Source organism: Vidua macroura, chromosome 11 (genome assembly GCF_024509145.1).
Source record: "Vidua macroura isolate BioBank_ID:100142 chromosome 11, ASM2450914v1, whole genome shotgun sequence".
Taxonomy (NCBI): domain Eukaryota; kingdom Metazoa; phylum Chordata; class Aves; order Passeriformes; family Viduidae; genus Vidua; species Vidua macroura.
The window spans coordinates 6940776-6967914 of NC_071581.1; the positions used below are offsets into that span (position 1 = coordinate 6940776).

The following is a 27139-nucleotide window of genomic DNA, read 5'->3' on the forward strand; positions in this document are numbered from 1 at the left end:
ATTTTTTTTCTTTCTGCTAAGCAGACATAAAGATTTCAGAGGGGTCTGTGTTACTCCAATAATCTGTGTGTTAATCCTTTGAAAAATTTGACAGTTTCAGACTGAACACATCATTCTCACAAAGGTCTTTGTTAATGAACAGAAAACTGGCACTGAAGCAGCTATAGAAAGAGTTATTTTTGTGCTGTTGCTTTAATAGATAGAATGCCCTTACCCACTTTCAGCAAATGGAAATCTGTTTAGTTTGTTTCTAAATGTCAGAGAAATTCCAGAGCACTTTAATGAGACAATAGGCTCCATGTGGGACTAGAAGTTTCTAATTGTTCATTTCTCATTATGCAAGATCATTATTTTAGCTGCTTCAGGCAGTTTATGAAAAAGAACTTGTTGCTTCAAAAATGTTTGTTAGGTTCTTTGTTCCAGCTAGTCAGTCCTCTTTAGGGGGATCCTGCAGCTTTTTCAATAAGTGGAGACAGGGAAAATTCTCTAGGACCTTTACTCTTGTGTATTATCTCAATTTATTTATGTGGCCTTCTTTTGTTGATAGATACTTTTGGTAGTGAGGTAACTGTAGCAGTTGTCTTCCCATCTGTGCCTGGAGTGTGATTAGTAGGTTTAATGTCTGACAGGACGCTTTAGATAAGTCAGTTTATTTATTCCAGAAATTCCAGGGGAGATCAAAAGATTAGGGAGAGAAAAAAGGAAACATACCAAGATAACTTGTCTTGAAAAAGGTCTCACACACCTGTCTCTGTGTTACAGACTTGAATCATGCTCCAGGTACCAAATGAGTGCCTTCCCTGCCACCCACTCCCTGGAGAGGTCAGGGCATTGTGCCATCTTCCCTGGTCATGGAAGGAGACGTGGCCACTTGTAGGGAAGCACCAGGTGTCCCTGAACCAGGGGACAAGAGGACACCCACAAACTCTGCTTCTGCACCCTTCCCTCAGAGGAGGAGGAGCTGCAGTGCTTACAAGGGGGATTGAAGGAAGAGATGATATTCGGTTTTCATAGGGCCAGCTTGTTGATCTTGATTGCTTGGAAGAGGGGCTGCTTTGGCTTTCCTGTCTCTTTTTTCCTCCTGGGGACAGGGGCAGTTAAGAGAGAGCGACTCTCAGCTCTTACCCTGGGCAGGGAAGGAGGCTGAAGACATTTCAGGAGCCTTCTCAGAAAGCACAGAACAGGCTCACAGCTGCATTCCATGATTCCCTCGGGCTCTGACAAGAGATGAACACTTTTCAAGTCCTGCTGCTGACTAAGATCTAACAGAGTTGCCATTTGCTCCCCGTTCCAGCCTCTGCTTGGCAGGACGCTTAGAACTTCTGATTAAACTGTTAAATTGAGTAGCAGGGCAGTTCAATAACGAACAAAAAATAGAATTGTCTAATACAAATACAGTTTAAATGCTTGAAGCTACAGAAATGTTCAAGTGCCCTTCTGAACTGATTGCTAAATCAGGGAGAAAGCCAGCTAACACTAAACATCAAAAATAGTTATTCATGCTCAAAATAATGACTTTGCAAGAACATATGGCTTCCTGTAGGACATATATTGATCTATCTTAACTGTAAAACACTGCAATTAATGTTTGAAATGACTGTAAGACAATGGAAGAGTAGCTCCCTTCACAAATACACTCCCACATCTCCTTAAAGTGAAGCAAAGTGACAACTGAAGAAAATACCCTGAGAAAAAGGAGCAGAAGTGTGCACCCTGCTGGGACTGGTCTGCTCTAAGGGGCAATCAGTTCTTTAAAACAAAGACTCTAAGTCAGTGCATTCAGTGCAAGTCACAGCACAGGCTTGTATGAGATTATAAAGTTCTGTTCACACTTATTAATGTAAACTGGTGAATTAGTATAAATACAGGACTGTTGTAGTAAAAAAAAAAAAATTGAAAAAAGCATTATGCTTTTCTCCTTGAGGCTCAATAAATCCAGTCTCTATTTCTGTGATATCTGCCTGGAAAATTAATTCCTCCAAGGCTTTATATTTGTGAGAGAGAGCCATTATGTCCATTTGCTTGTTTGTTTGTTCTTCATGTTCTTCCTATTCTGAATATTTAGAGCACAAAGCTTTGGTTATTTACCAAGATTTTGTAAACACCAGTCTCATCACTTAACTCCTCAGACTCAAGGCAGAATTATCAGCCAATTCTTTAGCATTTCAATCTTGCAGATACTAAAAATAAGCCGCATTCCATGCAGGAGCATTGATTGCTTCTCCTGAAGCTGTTGTCTGACCTTCCCTTTCAGGCTCAGCAGCAAAGGAAATGCAAGCAGAGTAAGTTACAGATGCAGTTCTCATGTTTGAATTTGAAGGGTAAATCTGACTTGGCAACAGATTTAGGCCATCCTGGCAGGATTTGTTACTGCTTGGCAGGAGCCCTCTTTTTTATTGTGTCTCCCCTGCATACATTGCAAATATTTGAGGATGTGTTCCCAGCTGAATCACTGAAGTGGTGATATTTTATCTGACAAAGAACTGCCATTTCTTAGTGAATCTAGTCACCTGCTATCACAAACAGCATATAGGAACCCTTTCAAAAGAATGATCTAATTTCTTCCTGAAAAAATACCTAAGTGTTTATCGATTCAGATTCTCTCCACTCTGTCTTAACCAGTGAAAAAACTTTTCCAGACTTTATTCATGGCCAGTAAATGTATCTTTGTTCTTCTACAGTTAATGTATCTTTTATTTAATGGTGTTACCCATTAATTAAAATTAGGTCCTCTTTCTTCTTGGGGCACTTCTTTTCGATCTTTTTGGTAGGATATATATGTTTACAGCTACAACAAGCTCAGCATGAAATCTCTCCTTGGCCTGTATTTTTCAGGCTGAAGGCAGGTTTCTTTGCTCATACCTTGTTTTTGCAAGGTTAGGTATCTGTTTCCTGGGTCATCCTCCAGGCAGGTCCTGCTCCGGGCAGATGTGGATGTGTTTCCTGAGCTCTGAGCTGGTTGGGAGCACAGCAGGAGTAAGATGGTAGGAAAGCCAGATCCTGTTAAAACAGATCTCAGAGCATTCCTGATCCTTTTTAAGTACTGTATGGGTAGGCTGCTCTGTCTGCACTTAGCAGGGAGGAGCACATTAAACAGCACTCCTGTGTTTGAGTCAGAACTCCTTGAATGTGAGTAATTAGAATTGACTCTTCTCCTGTGCTGGTCCTGGCCAGCACACTGTGCCAGGGCATTAATCCAGCCCACTTTGCTGACACCTTCACCTGGTACCAGGGCTGCACTTGCTATTTTCATATTAGCAGTTCATAGCTGTTCTGCGTTTGATGAAGTGCTTTCCTCTTGTTTCATCTCCAGCAGCCAAGGAAGGGGATAAATCAGCTCACACGCTGTGGCACCAAGTCTGGGCTGCTGTAAGCGCCCAGCTGCTGAAGCCAGGCAGGGCAGTGGAGGCTGAGCTGCTGGTAAATGCTTCTGAAGCAATGGATGTGCTCCCTCAGCAGCACCAGAGAGTCCTGGTGCCACGGCCCAGCCCATTTCCAGACACTGCCTCAGAGCATAATCTGCTCATCAAACACAAAAGCCCAGTGAGCCATGCACAGAAAGAAATTCCCCTGAGCCAAGCAAGCTGCAGCCTTTGAAGGCGCTTTCTTTTTGCCTCTCGCAGCCCTGCACTCCCCAGAGGACATGTCCTGTCCCCAGGTCACCTGCAGAGCCAGGTCACAGGCAGTGCTCAGCTCTCCCCTGGCTGTTCTGCCTTTCCAGCCGGAGTTTGTTTCCCCTGGCAGAGTTTTGCTTGGGTAGCTCCACTGAGCTGCAGTGGATTTGTGCCAGATGGAGATTCAGCCCTGAGTTTTTGATGCAGCTCAGCTGCACAATTTTGCAGGGGTAGGAAAAACACACCCTGCTAATTGTTGCAGAAAATGTTTTGAGAGTGAGAGAGATCATTATCTCAGGGTCACTCTCCCTCTCCCTCCACTCCAAAACTCATTTGTGGAGCGCTGAGAGGAGCAGATGCTGCCTTATGCTTGTCCAATAATCACATTTTAGTTTGTCCACTCTGCAATGTTCACCCGGTGTTTGGTTTCCAATTTCCTCTGCTGTAACTGGGAAATGACACCTTCAGGAGATGAAATGTTGTGTGTCAGACTTCACCTAACACCAGAGAAGAGCTCTCCTGGTGCCACGAGATCAGTAGATGATTCCCCTTGCAGTTTTCTTGCTGTGTTCGAGTACGTCACAGCACCTTCAGGTATGCTTAGGTGGAATCAAAGCATTTTGGAACTTGGATTCTTCTCACATCCAGTTCCAGACAAGTTTCTTGTGCAAGATTAAGTCTGAATGCTATTTTTAAAAATGCTGTAGCACCTTTAGAAATATATCACAGAAATGGTAATTCTTTACTGCTGCAGTTTTGCAGGGTGGTATCTTTTACATGGTTTATTCTCTCCTGCTAGCAGGCTGCCCTCAGTTTACATAATAGCAAAAAAGATGCTTTCTTGAAAGGATTCTGCCCCATGCCTGCTATAATTCAGTGTGCAGCTGGCACGTCAGGCTGGTGGCATTAGGTCAGACCCTTTTGGAAAGCCACTCACTTGTACACCTTATTTCTATTTCATCCAGCATTAAGTTTGTGTTAACAAGGTAATTAGATTAGTAAGTTTCATTCTATTCATGCTTTCTATATTGACTTTTAAATATCAATGACTGCTTTTATTTGTAATTGTTGAAATGCACTAAACAGTCTATTTCATTGTTACTTCCTAGAAAACTACTTTTCTGTTCTTTTAGGTGATTATCTTAGTATGAGAAGTTTCCAATCCTGCAAGCTTAGACTTGGGTTTTAAAGCAATGGAATGTGAAGAATTTTTTTTTCCCCTGGATCTAAAACTACTGTAAGGCTCTAAATTTGTATTAATTTCTGTAATAATCATACGTGTAGATTAGGTTCAACATACTGGTTTTATGAATTCACAGGATATCTTGAAAAGGAATCCATCAAGCAGACTGTGAAGCTGGGGACACACATCCAGCATTAGCAGACATCCTTCATTCCACAAGCTATTAATTTCTTTAATCTAAGCTATTCAGTCCAAGCTATTAATTTTTCTAAGGTTTCACCACATGATGTTCTGCCTCTGAACACTCTGGGAGTGTTCAAAAAATGTGTGGATGTGGCACTTCAGGATGACTTAGTGATAAAACATGGTGATGGTGCTGAGTTGGTGTCTGGACTTGATGGTCTTAGACGTCTTTTCCATCAGAATGACTCTATGATTCTGTGATAAGTAGTAGATAAAATACATGAGTATGTTAAAGGAGATTAATTCCACTTTAAGGGAATATTGTGTAACCATGTCTATCCCTTCGGTGCATCGCCTGATTTCTTTTCTATTCCCAAAGACTGCTAAATTCCATGAAAGGTAACATTAATTGTACAAGTGATCATTACTTTTTGCCATTAAAACTTACTAGTTTTCCTGGGTTCAGAAAGCAAGAATCTGGTCAGCAGAAACTGGCATTGTATATGAAAAATTTAGACATGTGAAGGATATTTTTCAACCCATGCTTGTGCAATTTAGCAGCCTCTTGGAAAGTTTTGGAGTTGATGCACTATTTCTGCTAACATGGTTCTTGCTTCCAAAGCCAGAGAGGCTGGTAGCAGAGTTGATGTGGTTTTGCCTGGGCAGGGAGGAGACAGAAAAGCCTCTTGTCCCTGTTTGCCACAGAGCAGTTGGCAGCATCCAAGAGACAGGACAGGGCTGGTGTGCCCGTGGTGGGAGCGTGCAGGGGCACCAGAGCCAGCACAGACACCTCTGCTGCCCTGGGAAGTGGATGCTCCTCCTTCGGCAGCAAAACCCTTTGTGGATGCTTCAGCTGAGATATTCTGAACACTGGTCTCAGTATTTGCAATTAAAATGTGTAACCTGCTGAACAGTGGCAACTAATCCAGAGGCAGCTACATGATTTGAGGGATTAGAAAGGAGACTTAAGAGTGACTTGCATAGCCACAGTGGTGTTTTGGAGCTTAGCTGAATTCCACAGAAATTAGGGAAATGGTTGAGTTCATAGGTTGAGTTCAGTTCTCCTGTTTTGATGGGGAAAGTTATGAAAAGTCCAGTATCAGCCTTTATTCCTGGATCTCTGATAGAGCTACTAAAAAGACTTTGCACAGAAATAAGTAAGAGTCTACTTCAAATTAAGATTTCAGAAAACTGTAGAAGAGTGTTTTGGGGAATTCCTGCAAATACTTGATCCAATTATAAAAGTACTGGTCATATGAGTCAGTTGTAGGCTTCAGATATCTACAGAAAGCTGGAAGGTATTCCCAGCTGATCTGGGATTTTAGATAAGCTTATCTCTGGGGGGAGGGAGAGGGTACTAAGGAGTTTGAGTCAAGAGGAAAATAGGTTATTCCTGTCCCGATGTTTTTGTGCATTTCTCCTATTCATCTGACTGTCAGTTTGTTAAGTGTTAATCGTCTTTTGAAGGATAAGAATCAACATGCTTTCTTCTTGAATCTTTGACCTTTTAAAGATTCAGTGGTTTTGATTCAGGATATATTCATTAGCCCTTCTCTGCCCAAGTTAGATTGAAAATGCGGAAAACTAATTAGAGAATAGATCAATAATGTCAGAACTTCATTCAACTACCATGCATTAGAAAATACTGATTTATCTAAATCACCGTGGGTGTTGGGTTTCTGCGAGATGCAGAAAGTGAGAAAAGAGGATTGCTTATGAAAATTACTAAGAGAAGAACAACTACAAAATCCCCATTTTTTTTTTCTTTTAATTTTATCTTAATTTTTTTGTGGAGGCTAAAATCTGGGAAGGGTTTAGAATGAGATGGTAAGTAATAGAGAAATGAAATACGAGAATAGTGAAACATTTTCTGGTCCCTGCAAACATTACATCTTTCAAGATGAGGCCCTTCAGGAATGGATTTTCCTATGATCTTTGAGAGACTGGGGATTCCAACCCAGGAAAATGATGGCTAATTTTAAAAAGAAGAGGTCATTTTTAATTTGGAGTTGGATTTACCGTGCCAGGAGTAAGCATCGTTACCTGTGAGCTTCTCTGAGCTGCTGGACAAGCTGTTCAATCTGCTGTGGTTTCCATCCCTCATCTGCAAAATAGGAATGAGAATGATCCCTTCTCTTGCTCTTTTTTCTGTGTCTGTTTGCCTGTCTAAAGGATCTCCTAAGCTGTGCCTTGCTGAGCAGGCATTTACTGAGTAACCCAGCAGGAAACCACTCTGAAATTCCTGGGTGCCACCATATATAAATAATAACCTTGCCCTCTCTGGTGATGCTCAGCTTGGAGTTACATTCAGCAGATTACATGAGGATGCCAAGACCTCCAAGATATGCAGGGTTAGCTAATTATCCTGCTCTAAATAAAACCCAAGTGCTAATTACTGGGATGTGCAACTAATAATGAGGGTTTCTGGTTGGAGTGAACAGAAATGTGTTTGTCCCTGGGTGATTTTACGAGTCATGCATACGGTTTACAAATGACAATCTTTAGGCTGTAGATGTAAGTAAGACTCTGCTGAATTCCATCTGACATTTTTTTTGGAATGGCAGTGCCATTTTTTAAACTTCTGGGTATATCCATGTAACTGTGCTGGCTCCAGTGCAATCATATGGTTGCAAGAGGAGGTAGGGTGTGGCAACCAAAAGTCTGGTTTCCTTTTGTTGGTGTGTTAAGAGTGAAAACAAAACCTAGGGTCATAGGAAGATGGTTTTTGAAATCTAGATGGCTCAGCTGTTAAGCTTTCCTTCTCTCAGCCTCATGAAATTAGAGGTTAAAATTCAGTAAATTCTCGGGCCCAGAACTGGGAACTCAAAGTACAGACATCTGATTGCACAAATTCTTCAAAGCCCCAAGTGCTATCTAAGGCTGGCATAGCATCTGATAGACCCCACTGGGTTCCTGCCCAGACCAGGAGGAAGAATGATTTTCCTGGACGTGCTCTAGGCTGTTTTATCCCCTTTGCTGTTGATCAGTTTTGAGCCTGGGGCCCTCCTTCCACAGACCTCTCTTAGAGTGTCTGGGGGCTATTCCTGCATTTTGAATAATCAGTAATAACTATTGTTATCAGTAAGAGGTAAAGCAGATTATTATGCAGCGTTTGTTACAGCAACTTGCTGTCTCCCACTGAAACCTTAAGGAGACATGATCCTGCTGTATTAGGACTGCTTTGTCTTCAGAATATCCTTGTGATTTAGGTGTGGTTTTTTTGTGGCTGAGCTGCATTTCAGTGGAAATAAACTAGTTTGGGAAGTGCTTGCACGTGCTTGGTCTCGGGTTTTGCTGTGTCAGGAGTGAATGGGCAGCTGCAAACTCTGTCAACCAATTTCCATGTCAGTGAACTAACATAATAATGTGTTTGCAGGGTCAAGCTGTTGCTCAGCTCTGTTCAACCATTCCCAATGTTACTGTTTTTGGAACAGCTTCATCTTTCAAACATGAAGCAATCAAAAACTCGGTAACTCACCTGTTTGACAGGAACGCAGACTATGTTCAAGAAGTAAAAAGGTAATCTTGTGTTTTCCTGAGTCAGGTCTGTATAGTATTTGGCAAAATACTGTGAAAGGCACCAGGCTGATCATATTTATGGGAAGATACTACATTAGTGGATTTGGGAGCTGTAGTTTATTCCAGTTATTCCATCTGTCCGCTAGGGACAGGATAGCAAGCATCTCCCTATGTCTCGATAAGCAACATGAAATTTTTCAATCCCTGTCCCTATTTGGACATCTCTTGTGAGCAAAGTAAATTAAGTGAAAGAAACTAAAGGTCTTAACAGAAGGATGTACTTTGCCTTCATTTGCATATGTGCTTGCTCACTGTAATGCACCAAATAAGATATTTTCAGTGGATTTATAAGGTATCCAGGTTTTGGAGCTCTCTGGTGTGCTTTTATCTACCTGGGTTTTTATCCTCTGCCAGGGATTGATATCAGAGAACATGATGTCTGCTTTAATTTCAAATCCTTAGATTTTGTTTGTTTGCATTCAGATTAAAATCATCCTGTTGCCTTTTGAAGTCATCGTGTGTGTTTCTGTTTATGTGCTTTCAAACACTTTGGTTTTCAGTTTGTCTAACTGTTGATACTGGTGTTGGTGGCAGAACTTCTCTCTGGGCTGTTAGCACTGCAGGCTGGTATTGCAGGAGAAATCAGGGTGGGTACAAGAGATAAAAAAACAAGAGTGTAACAAGCTAGTTTGTGCTTCTTTCCTTGCACAGAGATGTTTAATATCAGCTCAGTGAATAGTCCTGATTGCAAGGCAGAAGTGGCACCCTGTAGAATGTGCCAGTACTCGGATTTGTTACTCAGATCCTTCCCCTTTCCCTTTGCATTGAAAAGGTTTTTAATAAACCTACAGCAGCAATTCTGAGAATGCTGTTTTGATAAATTGTCTCTTGGCAGCGGCAGTGAGGGGAATGGTGTAGTTGTTTGGTTTGATGGATATTAGCTGTGTACTGTGTTCTGCTTAAAGTGTTCATTTGTTAAAAGTTTGTGAGCAGAAAAGGATGGAGCTGTGATGGAGAAAGGACAGTGGTAGGAACCCGCTTCATTGCAGGTCACTGGGACATTCATCAGGGAGAAACCTCAAAAAACAGAACAAAATCAAAGCAACCACCAATGACTCCAAGCAAATGAAAAACAAAAAAATCAAAAAAAAAAATCCATAAGAGGGGTTATGAATGTGGAAATGTTTATAGGGGATGAGGAATCATTTCAACCAAGGAAGCCACCAAAAGCGGTTTCGTTGTAAAATTTTTGTTCCTTTACAGTGGAGGTTCATCCAGTGGCCTGAATAGAAGCAATTTCTTGCCCCAAAAGTGGCAGCAGTACCAAGGAGTGAAGTTGCCTGGTTTTGCTGCTGCTTGTAACCAATGGATGTCTGGGACTCACTTTCCTTTTGTGAGGAAGCAGAAGATGCATTACAAGCCACAAATCTTTTCCTCTCCCCTAAATCAGGATATTCAGTGTACTTTATTCTTCTTCAGCATTATATTGACATTGCATTGACAGAGCTGTTTGAAAGTTATAAATATTCAAGCTGTTTATTTAAACAGTACAAAATGGCCTGATTGAAACCCTTGTGCTGGATTTCAAGCTCTTGGTGACTTCTCTTTATGATTGATTTAAGTCTTAGCTGATATCTAGTTGATAAAGTATCTGAAGAAGAAGACTGTAAATAACTTTACAAATAATTCTGTCTGAAAAGAAATTAGGATAAGAAGATCTGTTTCCTTACAAATTCAGAAAAATATTAGATGTGAATAAGAAAAATATCCTTTTTCTCTATAACATTCACAAAACAAGCATTCTCTAATATTTGCATTCATTCAAAAAAGAACTTTTTATCTGTTGCCTGTATTTTGATAATATAATTTTACTGAAAGCCCTGAAAAAGGGGGAACAAGATGGTTTCCCCCTCTGTAATGCCTAAGAGGCGTGGGTTGATTAGCCCGAAAAAGTTGCATTGTGCCACTGAATGAGTCTGAAATATATTTTGATGAGGGTAAAGCTTTCACATGGTCAAAGTCTCAGCCTTAAGAATCCTTTCTAAAGTACCTGGAAAATGTTAGTATTTTGTTAACAACCAGCCTGACCAGCCCTGTGTATCTTACTGCAAAGTAAGAGATTTTTCTTTTTTTTAGAATCTCAGCAGATGGAGTAGATATTGTTTTGGACTGTCTTTGTGGAGAAAATACTGGGAAAGGCCTCAGTCTTCTCAAACCACTTGGGACTTACATTTTATATGGTGAGTGGGAAAAAGCAGGTACACATTTCAAAACTAAAGCTTTGCAGAGCTTAAAAGCTTCCATGCTCATTCTTCCAGAGCTGGAGATTGACATGCTATGCTTGCTCAGTTTGATCATTTCCAATCAAGAGTTTTAGTGAAGCTGACCATTGACTAAATTATTGACAAATAAATGGTAATACAAAAAAAAAATATATAAAAAATATTTAGACAGGTAGATCCAAAATTGAAAGTGAACCTACGTTACAGATCGTTAAACATCTTTGGGTGATACAGGAGAAGCGTGGGAGAAAGTTTGGATCTCTCATTCTGGGAATCATTGTGTGGCCAAGGAAACTGCAATGTAGCTTTTGTGAGAGAGAAGCCTGAAGGACAATTTCAGGAAGAATGCTGTTGGTTTTATTTGACATGACTTTGAGGAATCCAACCCAGGCTTCTGTTCACAAATTTCCACTCCTGTTTGTGGACTGCTCCTCACAAGGAGCAGACACATCTCCCCTGCTGCTCTGCCAGGCTGCCCTGCTGTGTGGGGAAGCTCCTGTTGGAGGGCACAGCTGAAGGGATTGCTGTATTTATGGGATGCCCAACAGAACCTCACTTGTTCCTGACAATTTGATAGATTGTCAGGGTCATCTCGGAATTCCTGTAAGCCTGGAGGGCTTGGTTGCCTTGGCCTCTTTGTTATTTTTTATTCTCAAAGTATTTCTACTAATCTCTTTTAAACCTGGGCATGTTTTTTTCTTAAAAATGAATCATAGAGATGATTTTCATGTACTAAATGGTCTGCTGTGGCTTGTAATAATAGGTTGTGTGTGAATGTGCTCATCTTTTACAGGTTCATCTAACATGGTTACTGGGGAGACAAAAAGCTTCTTCAGTTTTGCAAAATCAGTAAGTGTCTCTGTGATGATGTTCTTTCCTCTGTCTTTGGTCTTTTCTGTAGCATTTTCATCTTCATCATTTCCATTTATCTCTGCTGAGTTGTTACTTCTGATGTTGTGGTTTTGTGCCGTGTTTTCTTCTGGCAGCTCAGCTAGACCAGAGTTGGATCTGCGTGCATTTCACGTTGCCATTGAAATTGTCTGTGGGACACAGATCTCTTACACAGCTTAGACTGCATTATTTATTTACTTGTGGCAAAATATCACATCCATAGATATGATTAACTGTACCCTGAAGGTTCTTTGTATCTGAAAACACTGTCAGGACCATGCAGTGAATTAAAGGAGACAAATCTCTTAAATGGGGCCTGCGTCCAGTCATTTCCAGCTGTTCAGAATTTTGTTTCATACAGAAAAACATTTTCCAGTTCTTCCGGTTCAAGTGACATCAAAGAGATGATGATGTGGCATTTGTTTCCTAATTGATGATGTCAACAAATTCAAAGTTCAAATGGTTTTTCTTTTTCTTCAGCTTACTACAACAACAGAAGTCTTTGCAGAAATCCTAGAGCTCAAAAATAGGACAAATAAATCATATAAACTGCCAGCAAGAAATAAGTTAACCAAGAGTGAAAGTGATTCCTTCATGCAGGAAAAACATAGGAAAAAGTCTTTTCTGAACATCTGTCCTGTGATGTTTTTGCCAAAATCTCATTTACAGCCTCCAGCAACACCCCCTTCCCAGGAGGAATTGGCTTCAAAAGTCTCTGTGTAGCTGAAAACAAGAAAAGTCAGAGACTGCAGCAAGGAGCTGTTCTTTGCCTCCTACTTTGTCTTAATGGTTGTAGTGGGAGGATCCTTGTTATTGTCACACACTTGTGACCAAAAACAAGATAATCTTTGCTATGCAGCCTTTTTACTGGTAATGTAAGAATATCCAGGTGCATATAATGTGTAGGGTGGGTTGGCCCAATGAAATAAATTTCAGCTGAAGTCTTTTTCAGATAGTATTGGTATTTATTGATGGAATAAATATGAATAAACTGAATGAATAAAAAAATACAAATTTTTTATACAAGTATAACTAGTTTCTTTATGTAATTGTGCTGCAAAATTAACTCATCAAAACTGTATGAAAATTCTAATTAAAAATTTACCCATTGAAATGAAATTTGTAGGGAAGTGGCATCTCTCACTCTCAATGATGCTCTTGGGGTAAATGAAATAAAATCCTTTCATCAGATACTAGGAGGTATGCTGGAGTGTCATAAACATCATAATGGATGTAAAGTAACTGGCAGCTGATAGGCAGTGCTGGTTCCCTTGGTTTTGAGCAGAGTTATGGCCAGGAGTCATTGCCAGTGAACATCTGGGCACTTCAGTGGCTGCCTGGAGATACCAGGAGAGCAGAAGGGGGAAGGAAAGCCAAACTCCTTACTGCCAGACCCTCTTAAAAACCCAGATGTGTACACCATCCTTCTCACACCCTGACCTCCTCCAACACACGTTTGTGTTTTATTTCTGCTTGTCAGTCAGCTGCAGGCTTTCTTTCTTCATCCTTAAATCAAATCCTTACTGCTTCTCTTGGCTGTTGCTTCAGGCCTAGCAGAGGAGTCATTTATCACATCTGCACAGACAGCTTGCTTGTGAACTTTCCTGTACATTTCTTGAAAAATATTTTTCTAACCATGCTGTTGTGTATTGATTTCCAGTGGTGGCAGGTTGAGAAAGTAAATCCTATCAAGCTGTATGAGGAGAACAAAGTCATTGCTGGATTTTCCCTGTTGAATCTACTTTTCAAACAGAATCGAGGCAGCCTGATCAAGGGTGTGATGGACAAACTCTTAAATCTATATAACAGTAAGAAGATCAAGCCTGTGGTTGATTCATTATGGGCTTTGGAAGAGGTAGGAGTCCTCATTTTGAAATTTCTGAAAAATATGTACTTTTAGAGGTAAAGTCATATTTAAACGTGTTTTCTAGTTATTACTGTGTTCTACTTTTTAGTTTGTGCCTAACTTGTCTCTAGAGTCCCTGCTATTTGTAAATTCCAAGATCCAGAGTTATCCACATATTTCTCTACTAAGTATATATTTATTGAAAATGCTAATAATAAATGTGTCTTTTCAATCTTAGAAAACTTTCTTTTTCCTAAATGCATGAAACACTAACTAACTGACTAACAAGTGCAGAGTGAAATGCAAACAATGGAATTGAAAACAAGTAAGATTTTTTCCCTCAGACTGCATTTTAATACACAAGCTTTAGTTTCAGTGCCACAGTTGTGCTAGCAAGCCTTGGAAGTTTGCAGGTTTTCTGGCAGTTATTGAAAACGTGGCAAAGACAAAGAAATCAGAACTCACTTTAAATGGAAGTTGCAATTGTGGGCTGTGGATTTCTTATGTTTCTTTTTTAATTCCTCTAATTGCTCAGCTCTCCTTAAAGACATGCAAAGAAACTAACCTGCTCACAGCCTGGGCAGTTACAAACCCCTTGTTCAAAGTGCTGTTTGAGACATTTAGAGTTAAGATGCTGGTGAAGGAAGAGAAGTATTTTTGGAGGCGTGAACAGACATTACCATATGAAGAAACAACACAATTACAGAGCACCACCAGATTAATGCTCATGGGTTATGTGTCTGTGAAGTGCACTGAGCCTGGCACATCACTTAGGATGTGTGTCTGTGACAGCTCTGCTGAGTGGGGTTGTGTCTGTAGTGTTGTATTTCTCTGTTCAGGGGGTGCTGCAACAAAATCCTGTCTGTGTTTGAACACAGTAGGTGGTGTTACCATGAGGGAATAGTAACCAGCACCAGGCTCAATCCATGAGCAGTGCTGTATTTTATTAAGATTGTGGCTGGCCTGTGAGCTGTTTTCTGAGCCCAACGTGTCCTGTACTGTCCCTGCAAGTGCCCCCGTGCATCCCAAGGTGCCACTTCACCTGGCAGAAGTGCAAAGGGTCCGGCCCCTGTGGGCTCCTCTGTAGTGACAACTTCCCCAGGATCCCCCTTCTTTTCCTCTGAAAGGTCTGCCTGAGGCCACAGTGTCACCAACAGCACCCTGGGACACCTGGGGCTGTCCCAGCTGGGGACACCAAGGCTTGGCATCCACCTGCTCCAGGAATGTCAGGTGTTGTCAGCTGCTCAGGGAAGACAAAATCCTCTGCTACTGCCTGAAAAGGAGAGCCCTTTGCAGAGCAGTATGAACTAGAAATGGGATCAGATTTATGGTTTTGCTGTATCTTTTTGAATTTAATTATTAAGTAAGGTTATGAAGGAGCTTAAAAATTTAAGTGCATTATGCAAGTTCTTTGTTCATGTAAAATACATACTTTTCATGTACTGGTGAGTAAGAGAAGGATAATTAAAATAGTAACAATAGCTTAAACAATACTTGGTTGAGGAATGCCATAACATGAACAATTATACATGGCCGGCAGCTCTCAATAGTCAACATGATGGGAATTTGTTGGGAGATTTCTGTTTGGTAACATTTCATCTAACATTTGGCAGTAGCATGCACCATCCCCACCAGTAGATTGTGATATGTGTAAATACATCTGTTGTAAAGCACAGTCTAGAAAACTCCAGCTCATTTGTCACACCTGCTGGCTTTCCATGAGCTGTCTGGGAATTGGCAGAGGAAGTGTCTGGCTGTACCTGAAGGGATATGGTAGTGCAAGAGTTGTTTATTTGATTGCAAAGTATTACTGAAATATTACTCATCCAGGGCATTATCATTTTTGGGGTATATTTTGTGGGCATAAAAATAGCATAGGGCTGACTCTCAAATTAATATGATACACAGAGAATGTGTCATAGCTGAGGATTAAAAGGAACTAGACTGAAGAAACGTTGGTACATTTCTGTTTTGTTTTGGTAGGTTTTTATTTTTAATTCTAGAGCCTTGAACATCTCCTTTCAGAGGTAGACATCTGATTGTTTTTCACTTTCTGTTGGGTAAGCTTGGGGAGCTCCAAATGTCCACTTTCATTTGACCTCTCCCAGTATACTTTATTAGAGACTAAACCAATATATGACCAGCTTTTACCAGGTTTCCTAAGGAAACTTCCTGACCCATAAGAGCATTGAGAATGTGCATTAACTAGAGAGTGGCAGAAAGTTGGATTCCCTACATGGCATTTGAAAATGAATGGCTGGTTAGTTTTCTGTGAAGGAATATTGCCTTTTCCAGAGCCTCATGGGGGAATCCATGTGTCCTCTGTCTAGCAGTTCTACCCTAGAGGTTATCTTGAATCCAGTCAGAGACATTCAAAATGAAAATATTGTAAGGAAAATTCTCAAAGGAACCTTCACCATGGGACCCCTTCCCAAATGTTTCATTTTAAATACCTGAATGTATCATCACATACATAAGAGGTTTGCTCTCTGTATGAAAGGCATATCCCCAGCACATCCCTTCAGCTTGCTTTATTCATTCTGCATCTCCATTTGTTTTCATGTATTCCTTTGTGAAAATATCAATTCACAAATTAATGCAGACTCTCTAAAGCCAACATGGAAGACACCTGGTTTTGTTTCAAAGCTGTATTACAGTACAAATGCTGCTCTTTTCAGTCCTGTATCAGTTTCCATCCTGTATCAGAGCAGAGGACAATGAGTTATATCCACAGTGGTGTTCCCCTTTGCTGCTCAAGGCTGGTTTCCTTGCATGATGACCCCAAAACTGAGGGCTTTATGTTCCAGTGCATGTGAGACAGGCTTTGTGTCAGTTTTCATTGGTCTTCATGAAGTGTAAAAGAAATACTTCATTCTTCTAAAAGCCTGGTATTGTTCCTTGAACAGCATTATTTCTTAATAATTTCTGCAGGAGCACACCGTTTGAATTTTAGAGAATATACTGATGAGAGAATACTGTAATGGCAGTGAGATTTTCCATTCTATAGTGTTTCAAGTGGCAGTAATACAGAACTTAGAGAAAGTTATTAGATTCCCATTTGCCTATTATGCAGTCTGTGTTAACAATGTCCAGTTGATTGTCATTTTATAGATAGAACTGTTTAGAAATTATTAGATGGACTTAGTTTGATACTGTTCCTGTTGAACCATGAAGGTTTGCCCGAGTGTCCATGAGGTCATTGTAATTAGGGTATAAACCCTTCAAGTGTCCTCCTTTCTCTGCTTTAGGGCTGCATCCAAAGGCCACGAAGTCTGTGGAAGGATTCCTGGTTGCACTGGCCTTTGTTTTAGCATAAGCATTGCCCTGCCTCTTCAGTGCAGGCTGCTTAAATGAATTTGCCAACTGACTGAAAAGAGGAACTTAGAAGTGACTCCGTTTTCTTCAGTGCATCAGATTACTGCTGACACAAGGGAGCTCTGGATCCAGACACTTGACTGCTGCTGTGGAGCAAAACTATTTGTATTGCTGTCTTAGCTGCTGCTGTTTGTTTGGGAAGGGTAATTTTAATCTCAAACTTATATCCATACCTCCCAGTAAAGCCAAGTCTTGTCTCAAGTAGGCAATTAGAACCACTTTATTGTGGAAAAGTAAGAAGGATTTAACTAAAAGAGACAGTAACAAAATCCACAGATACTTTAAAATGGAAATACAACTTGGGAATTGCTCATCATGAGATGAATGAAGTCATACAATAAATTAGCTGCTGGTGAGATATCTTGCTGCTTTGCAACAATTTGTTTATGCATTCAAGTGTTTAAAAGATGAGATGATTTGTAGCGGCATGTGCTTAAAATGCTGCTCTGTAGTAAAAAGCTGATTGTCTGGTAGGATTACATTTCATTACAAATAGCAGAGTTTAAAACAGAATTTGCATTCAGCAAATATTTTTTGATCTTTTTAGTTGTTTCTTGGTTAGTGCCTATTTACCACTCGTCTTCATGCTGATTAATTTGTACTGTGCATTTATGCATTAGCATTCTCCTGAGGGTCGGGGAGTATTTGGCTTTACACAGTAGTCAATTAGTAAGCAGGATAAAAACTGACAGTTCTTAGAAAAATCTAGTGTGTTGAATAGAAACATGCACGTTGCACTTTTCTATTAAAATTCTGTGGTTTTCATCTCTTTATAGTTGCAAAAGAAAATTTATGTTCAAGGTAGATTGACACAGAAGTTAGATGTGCCTTCTTTGGTGATTCACAGCAGTCAAAGTTAGCACTGAGCATGTGTAAAACAAACCTCACAAATTCTTGCACAGGAACAGCCAGTCGTGGTCAAAGTCATCAAAATATACCTTTTCAAAAATATACATCAAAAAATACCTTTCCCTTTCCCTGAAACGGCTTGGTTCAAAAGGGACTCTCAGCAGTCAGAAAGTTTTCAGACTTGGGCATTTTGATCCATGTGGGTGACGAGTGAGATTATGGAATAACATCCTGACTACAGGTCTGTGTCATGTACCAAAGGATTCATTGCATTCCTTCTCTCTCAAAGGATTTAAAGCAGTGCCCTGCTATGGAGCAATAATGGTATCAAAGGCTCCTGCTGCCTTGGGGTGATGAGTGGTAAGAGTGATGAGATACTGAAACCTGTGCAAGAGAGCTGTTACTTACTCTTAAACAGTAAGAGGGTAATGTGACAGTGTGGTAAGAACTGGCTGCTACAGAGCATGCATGTCACCACGTGTCATTGGTTTGTAGTGATAATGCAATAATGCCTCTAGCAGCACCTCACTTTGTGAATAGTCATGCAAAAGCCATAGGCCAGACCCAGGAATACACCATGGCACTCAGCTGTGATCAAAATCACTGGAATCGAGGCACTAAATATTACAGATCATGATATGACTATCAGAGAGCTCTAGTGACTGTGCCTTGTGGTCAGTACATAGAATATTTTTAACTGGAAAGAACCCTGCACCTTAGTTTAGTTTGTAATGAACACTGCACTGGGTCACTGGGGTTTTTTTGCCTGAATAATTATGAGAGATCTTCCTGTAAGGTTTGTATTATTTTTCCTTTGTGTGCAAATAACACCGATAGATAATGCAGAGAGCAGATACATGTGAGAACACCAACATGTGAGAAAATGTGCCTTTTAAGGGAATTACTGTATCAGTAGGTCTAGCTGAAAATATAGTTATTGTCTAAGTGAGATTTCCTGCTCTTGAAGCCAGAGCTTTTCTCTGGTAATTTGCTAAGGAAACCCAAGCTGTGTTTAAGAACCTGAAGCTAAAGGAATGCAGTGCAACTGATCACATTACAGTGACATTATAGAGTACCTGCTGATACAAAAATTTCCTGTAAAAGGCACATTTCATCATAGGTTGCTGTTCTCCCACTCTTTGTTCTCTGCATTAGCTATCAGTGTTGTTAGCAGACAAAGAATAGGAGCCCTACTTTAAGATTACAGCTTTATTGAGTTCCAGTCCAGTGACAAGACCTGGATGAAGGAACATTTTCCTTACAGAATTTATGGCATGTTTTGGGGAGGGCAGAGCAATCACAGTATGTCTGGTTTTAGCAGTGCTCACTGGCTTCAAAGGATTCAGGTACTGTAAACCTGTGTTTTTCCAGTGAACTCATCCTCTCCTATAAATTACCATCTCAGTGCAGGCTGTTAAATATGAGCAATATCATTATTTGAGAGCAGGGAGATGGGAAATCTCAAACCCATGATAGCAGAATAGTAACAGTGGACCCCCTAAAGGAGAGACTTCAAATTCATCAAAATTATTTATGCATTTCTGTGATCTTGGCTTTAGGGCAAAAGGCCTGTCAGGTATCACTGGAGTGAGACCCACAGGAAATTGACCCATTAGTTACTTTTAATGTAGAATGAGGGCAATCTAATAATACTAGATTGGGCTGGTATCTTGTTAGGAATACTAAAAACCATCCCAGGTCTATTTTTTTTTTTTTTAATAGTAACAATGTCATAATAATGTGTGCAGTTTTGTTTGTTTTTTTGTTTTTTTGTTTTTTTTTTGTCGTTCCTGCTTGATGAAAACATTCTCCAGCAGAAAAAAATTATGCCTTTTTTGAAGTCAAGGACTTCTACAGTGTATATTCTTCAGGGTATACAAAATAACAGAGTACCAGAATAAACGTGGAAGTAAGCTTATAACCAAAGTAATAACCCACTCTGAAATACAGAAAAGATTAATTTTTTCATAAGCACAGAACAATTTACTTTGCAGTCAGATGGTGTCTAAAGAGGGAACTGCAGCTCATTCTGTGAAACCTCCCACGAGCTTGTCAGTGTGTCTGTGCTGTGATTGCTCCTCCAGCACCACAGAGCAGACTCTGCTTGTTTTGAGTATTTCTTTGACAGAACTTCTTTGCAGTTGTTCATGAACAGCTTTCCTGATGGATGGGTGTTAACCCTGCAGATATCCTGTCCTCTGATACTGCCTTGGAACTCTCTTTGTTCTTCCTGTGTGAGAATTCTGTTCCTCTGACTGGATGAAATAAATACTTGTAGTTCAAAGTAAATTTAAATGCTTTATCTGTTCATCACCATTGCTTCCTTGTATACACACAGGTCTAACACAAGCTTAATACCAGCTTTGTGCAGATATCAAAGCACACAGAAATGCAAGGAGCTGTGTCTTGCTGATGGAACAGGTTTGAAAATGGAGATGTGGGAAAAGCAGATTGAGAAACAAAACTTGAGTAATTCAGGGCAGCTTGATTCTATGTTCACAAATTATACAGAGGCCAAATATCTTTCAAAGATGTCTGAAAGAAAGACCATCTCTTTCAAATGTAGGGAATCTTAGACTCATGGAAAGGTTTGGGATGAACGAGACCTTAAAGCCCACCCAGTGCCACCCCAGCCATGGCAGGGACACCTCCCACTGTCCCAGGCTGCTCCCAGCCCCAGTGTCCAGCCTGGCCTTGGGCACTGCCAGGGATCCAGGGGCAGCCCCAGCTGCTCTGGGCACCCTGTGCCAGGGCCTGCCCACCCTGCCAGGGAACAATTCCTAATTCCCAAGATCCCATCCAGCCCTGCCCTCTGGCACTGGGAGCCATTCCCTGGGTCCTGGCACTGCAGCCCCTTGTCCCAAGACCCTTTCCAGTTCTCTTGGAGCCCCTTTAAGCACTGGAAGAGGCTCTGAAGTCTCCCTGGAGCCTCCTCTTCTCCAGGCTAAGGGGAAAGCTATTCCACCTGAATTTTACCTTGCTAACATGAAATATAATGAACACAAGTTCTAAAGGAATGAAAACTGGACCATGAGTAAGGTGATCTTTAACTTAGGCTTGGCAAAGATTTCTTTCCCAAGATGCATATCTGAAATAAATATTAATTAAAACTCCAAATTATTTTGTTGCTGTATGCTTCGATGAATGAAACATACCTTGAAAGCACCAGAGATTAATTAGGTATTGCAATTTTTTTCCCCTCTAAAACATTTTGCATACTTGACTCTGGGATTTTTGCTGCTCTTGGGTGAATTATTAAGTTCCTACAAAGTGCCTATAAAATTTCATGTGCTTTTCTTGCGCATTTAATTCTGTTTAACGGGACTTGATGTTACTTCATAATTCATTCTACCCTTCCTACCACTATCAGGAAGCAATGGCATAACCCAGTAGTCTTTTTAGATTCACACACTGTTGATGGCAATGGTTATGATTTTATTAGAAGCCTGGGATAGAAACAAGACAAGACTTTGATATAAACATGGTGGCTCCGTAATAAGGCCTCAGATACGTGACATTAACTGTGATTACCACAAAATCTGATTGGGTAATGAGCTGTTTTAGGAAACTCAGACTTGTTAAGTATGTAAGCAGAAGTCAATTCTTTTCAATTGCTATGTATTATTCATAAACACTGTATGCAATTCAAGCTACATGAAAGGAATTTAATTAGAGAAGTAATTTATTTCTTCTCTATGCCTTCTTGTATTTTTTTTTTACAGCCTCTGAAATTTAGCTTGTTTTATCTGGCCTGCCAGCTAAATACCTGTATTGAAACAACAACCTAGAGTCTTCAGAATGTTCCTTTATGCACAGTGAGAATATCTGTGCTATAATACCCATTTAGTAGATGAATAACAAAAGAGATGGTGGATGTCATTACCTGCCTGGTGCCATGCAGCACAGTAGTGGAAAGATCACGGAGCAGCCTGAAAATCTCTAATTGCCACTTCTGGCCTCTCACAGCCATAGCCCTGGGCTGTGTCTCAGCATCTCCAGGAGCCTTTTGGTGACTGAGTGCCTTAATGGGGGTTCATGCACAGAGGTGTGAGTTCTCCCTAAGGTCAGTGAGCTCTTTCCTTCCAGGAATGGTATTTTCTTGTTTTGGAATGAAGTGGCAAACAGGGAAATGTGTTTTGGCAGTATTTCTGATGAGCATTGATCCTGTGCTCAGATTTGCTGTTGCAAAGGTTAGAAGCTGACCAGCCTGAGACTGAACCTCTCCATTAGCATAAATACAGCCCGCAGCTACAGCTCTTTCCTGATCTACTTAGTAAGCACTCTGACAAGAATTAATTAGTTATGGAGACACACGGGCAGAAAATACTTGGTGGAAGTCATGAGACGCTGGAGGTTGAAAGTGCAGTGGTGAGTCATGGTTGTGTTTCTGGGGCAGGCCAGGCTGTCACTTCTGTTTGCCCTTGTGTGCCGCAACAGCTTCTGGAGCTGCAGGGAAAGGGGAGTAAAAAGTAGATTTGGCTCCTGATGGATAGTGCAAGGGCAGGGGGAAATAGGCAGGAAAATAATATAGGAAGCATTGATGGATTCCTCTGAAGAAAAAGTGTGCACTATTAAAGATAAAGTAGTCACGTGCTTCCAGTTAATTAAACTAGCAACAGGAGGCTATATGGGGAGAGCTGCTTTGCCATTTATTAGAAAAATAAGGACAAAGCTGTTATATTGAGCAAGGTGCTGATTAATTACTGTGAAGAAGCAGTATTTTACAGGAGTAGTCTGCCTTCTGAAATATATTAGCTGGCTTTAAAGTAATAAATTGGCACACATTCCTTATGTACGGAGCTGATCTGGTGATGCTGCTCCCCTGCAAGGAAATAAACAGAGACCTGGCTAGGGAAAGCTTTACTTGTGGACATCAGTGACACCAACACATGTGCATAGCCCCAGAAGATAGAGTGTATTTCTTCTGTCTTTATTTTGTATATCTGGCTCTAACACAGTTGTTTTACACTTCATTTTTGCTGTCTGTGTCATGAAATGTAAGCACTTCTCAAGAGACAGGAAAACAGAGTGTCATGGGATCATTTCCCTATTCAAAAACAATTTCTACACTCTTCCTGAAGTGTCAAACAAAAGCTACTTGCTTTCATACCTGTGATCCAAGTGTGCTTCAATCCATTCCTTTTTATTTCTACCTGATAATGCAAGGAAATATCTGCCTATCTTCTTCCAGTCTTGCATGTGGATGAAATATATGCCAATACATTATTGCATCCACCAGCAGAAATAGTTTTAAATTAATTCTAAGAGAAAGTTTACTGTGTCTCCTGCTCCACAGAGCTGGCAGTACCACTAATTGGCAAGGAATTCTTAAGGGTTGGAACAACGAGTGTTTTCTGTCACTCAGAAATAATTACTGGATGTTGTGCGTGAGACTCACTAAAAATAGCAGGTACTAGAGGGAAAATATTAGAAACAAAGCTTTCAAAGCCACATTTAGATGCTCTTTCACTCTTGTGCTGGGCTCTGCTGGTGAGTGTAGTTTCAGCCACAGAGCCTGTGAACAGAACCTTGGATTTCCCTCTGTCAAACATTCCACTCAAGCTTCTTTGTTAATTAGTTGGGTGGTTTGGGAAGAAAGCTCTTGGTCGCTCAAGTTAGGCTGGCAGGGAGTGCTAATGTGAGAAATTCAGCTTTTCTCTAGGGATAGCATGAACCAGAAATCTGAGGTTTGTGTTAACAATTCCTCCTGGTTGTTTACATTCTCTGAGAAACTTCTTTTAGTCTCCATTCAAATTAAAGAAAGACCTATTTTCACAGATGCTAAGGATTAAAAAAAAAAAAAAAAAGAGAGAGATAGAAATAATAGAATCTACTTGGTGATGTTGAGAGAGTTGACATATACATCTGTATATGTCTGGCACAACAGAGAATACAAATAATCTGGATTCCTCCTGCCTTTGAAATATTTCCATTTTCAGACTGATGCTTTTGGGTGAGGTTTTGGCCTCTTGATTTGAGAAAAAAAAAAAAAAAAATCAGACTAATTTTTTTGTTTCGTTTTCCTGGCTGTAATCTATGAGTCTCTTCATTATTCAATGAATGCCTGGAAATCCACTTAAGAAGTCACTGAAAAGAATCAAAAGGGAAGTGGGAGATAAGAATAATGAAAATATCTCTATATATATTTAAATCTGATGGGTCCATTTTGTCTAAATGATTCTGCATTGGCAGCATCATCTCTGAGGCCATTTCTGTTGACTGCCAGGGAGCAGAAAGGTTAACAGAGCAGAAAGAAAAGGGCAGCTTTCATACCCTGCTGCATTACTGTCGTGAGAAACAGCAGTAGAGGCTGTGCCTTGAGCATTTCTGGTGTAAATTCTAGCTCACATCTTTCTGCTTTGGGGAATTTTGGGTGCTTGGCCTATAAAGAGAGAACATTGACATAAGCTTTTAGCTGCAGTAGAAGGATGTTTAGATGTTAATAGATACTGAACTCTGGTACAGTAAATTAAATTAAATTAAATGGACCTTTTTTGGTTTTAGAAATGTCTTTCCAAGGTGAGCATTGTAGCTCATTTCCTGGGACCAGCTTCTGGGTGTATCTGTGTAACAGTGGCCAAAGAAAAATAAATTATTAGTTCCATCAGCAAAGCCAATTCTGTCAGCAACTGATCATATTGATGACTAGTTTTGGCAGACTGGTAGGAATTTTGGAAATCTCTTGAGCAGTAGCACAAAATTATTCTCCAGGGTTGTTTTAATTTATTTTTTCTTTGGTACTAGTGGTCTGATTAGGTTACTGAATTGCCTGTATTGTAAAGAAAACATAGGTTTTGTGTTGCATTTCACACAACTTTGCTAGGATCAAAAAAAAGGCATCAAAAATCAAAACAATCAAAATAACACTTCATTTTAGTGCATAACAATTGTTAATCAAGATAATTGTTCTCACCTAATGATAATGGCTCATATATTCTTTTCAGTCATTTTAAACATAGATGAATTTTAAAAGCAAAATTACTCTTGGGCATAAAGATATCTCTTAGCATAATGTAATCTAAATTTAATGTGATAATTGAGAATTCTATGCGGTATTGCAGCTTAGTAATAGTATTATTGCTGATTACAGATAATGATTTAAATTTACACCAAGGCAGAGATGCAGATACACTGTCGATACTAAGAGACTCCTAAATGTATATTAACCCGTTGGGAATGATTGAACCCAAAGGTATTTTGTAGGGAAAAATTCTGTGTTATGAGCACTGAGTTTGAGAAAACAATACTAAAAGGAAGCAATGCAATTTAAGAGTTTCAAATGGGCACTGATTTTCCAGAGTTTTGATTGTACAGAAAATGACAGTTTGAGTATCAAAGCTCAGGCTTTGAAGGTGGCGTTACAGTGCACACATCTGAAAATGTTAGACCTTTAAGAAATGAAGCCTCACACATCACAGGCAGCTCCAAATCTTTGTTTAAATTAATTCAGTTTAGTAAAGACTGTGTAAAAGTGAATTCCTGACCACCACCAAATATCCACAACCTTGAGAAGAACCTGAGGGCTTTTTCTGTTATATGCTGTGATTATGTCCTGGGTAAAATATCTGAAAGATACTGAACTCTCCTGAGCAAGAAGGGCATAACCTTTGAGTTCTTTAGCAGAAGTAACACAATCCTGTATCTTTCCCTTCAATCTGAAGAAAATACCCAGCATAATTCTTAGGGTTCCTGCAGTTAAACCTGCCTTAGCCTCCAGCTAGCAAACTCTGTTAAAAGTGTGAGGTTCTGCCTATTTCCTTGCATTGCTGTGGCTCATGCACAAGCCTTTGGGGGTTAGGGTACATCTACACGTGCAAATTCCACAGAATTAGATGAGAAGCTGCCTGGGCTGAGGCAGGAACGTTCTGTCACGCGGACACTTGTGCTTCAGCTCCGTGCTGCCAATTCTTGCAGTCTGAGCTGGGTCAGGAGAACAGAATGCTGAGCTGAATCAGTGCTCACACACCAGCATTAAACTTGTTGTAAACGAAACCAATTTTATAGCAGTCACACTGGTACGATGCTAACGGGAGGTTAAGGTCTTTAATACAGGCTTAGAATGAGACATTTTATAACAGTGCCAGGAGAAATATTAAGTAATAAAGCAAATAGGACTGCAATATATATTGTAAAACTGTCAACCAGCAAACAAGATAAATTCAAATACTTTTCATCTTGCCTGGATGAATTATTTAAATCTTGCTGTAAAGTGATGTAGCTCAAACTGAGGATGAGCATAAATCATACTGTCCATCATAACAGCTGTATTGCAGTTTAGCATAACAGAGGGCTTTGTTTTTGTTTAGTTTTAATGAAGTTACAAAGTGGCATCCAATGGTAAGATCTGACTTGGAAAACTTTTTGAATGATTGAAAAATACTGGGATAACTTACAAAGAATTAGATTTGCAATCCTCATGGCACTGCTTTCTGGAACAAAAAAAAAAAAAAAAAAGACACAAGGAAATCAAAAGAGAAATATTTTCTTATTTGTATAATTAGGAACCTTTGGTATTTACCTTGATGAGTTTCAAGAATTTACATAATTTGTTTACTGATTGAGGATGGATTTTACTGAAGATAATCCATTGTTACAAAATAAAATGGAGATAGTTTTCAAAGTCACAATATTAATGTGTTCTGCTAATCTGATCCCTGTAGGTGGATTTTTACATGAAGCTTCTCAGACTTTAGAAATTATAGTGTCAAGACTTTTTACTGATTACCATCTGGAAGACTGAATGTTTATTGTATTTTGTAATCACTAAGTTTAGTTCCCATGGTGTTGGAGTAGTGATTCTGGAATAAAGCACAATTTCTGCTCCTTAGTAGTAATAAAGGAAGACTTAGAGTTCTTTGGAATAAGTAGTTAAGTGATACAGAATTTTCCCATTGTTTTATTAATGATTTTAATATCCCATATTGTGAAATAAATAGCTCAAAATAGAGCTTAAGGACAAGTTTGAGGAATATGTAATAGAAGGTCTTTGGGTGAAAAATACTTGACTCATTTGAATCATTTAGAAAGTAAGATGCAAGGTTACAGGGGCTGAAGCCATGTTGGTCACAGGTTTTGTGCCTGACTTTCAAAAAAATTCACCTGCTATTTGGGAAAAGTGCAGGACAAGGACATGTTTTCATGTTGCACATAGAAAAAAGTGAGGAAAGTAAGGGAAGTTAAAGGGAGAAAAAAGGAAAACTACTCGCATGGAGATTGTGATGCTTGAAGTGTGGCTTCAAAACTGTTGAGAAATGCAAAAAAAATTGTTGGTGCTGGTAAGAGATGGAAAAACCTCTGACAGACTGTAGAAATGAGTTTTGTGTGAAGATCCAGTTACTGGATAGTGGTTCTAGTGAATCAGAGAACTGGAACAAGCCTCACAGAGAAATCAGGTGGA

At 39.9% G+C, this 27139-nt stretch overlaps 1 protein-coding gene across 1 annotated transcript in view; it reads left to right on the plus strand.

The window, feature by feature from the left end:
* The window catches only part of VAT1L (vesicle amine transport 1 like), a 55493-nt gene that overhangs the window by 12413 nt on the left and 15941 nt on the right, over window positions 1–27139 (plus strand). Inside the window, exons 4-7 of the mRNA XM_053987689.1 lie at window positions 8357–8499; window positions 10636–10739; window positions 11575–11630; window positions 13333–13527. Of these exons, the coding sequence (XP_053843664.1) occupies window positions 8357–8499; window positions 10636–10739; window positions 11575–11630; window positions 13333–13527 (498 nt within the window). The remainder of the gene's footprint in view (window positions 1–8356; window positions 8500–10635; window positions 10740–11574; window positions 11631–13332; window positions 13528–27139) is intronic.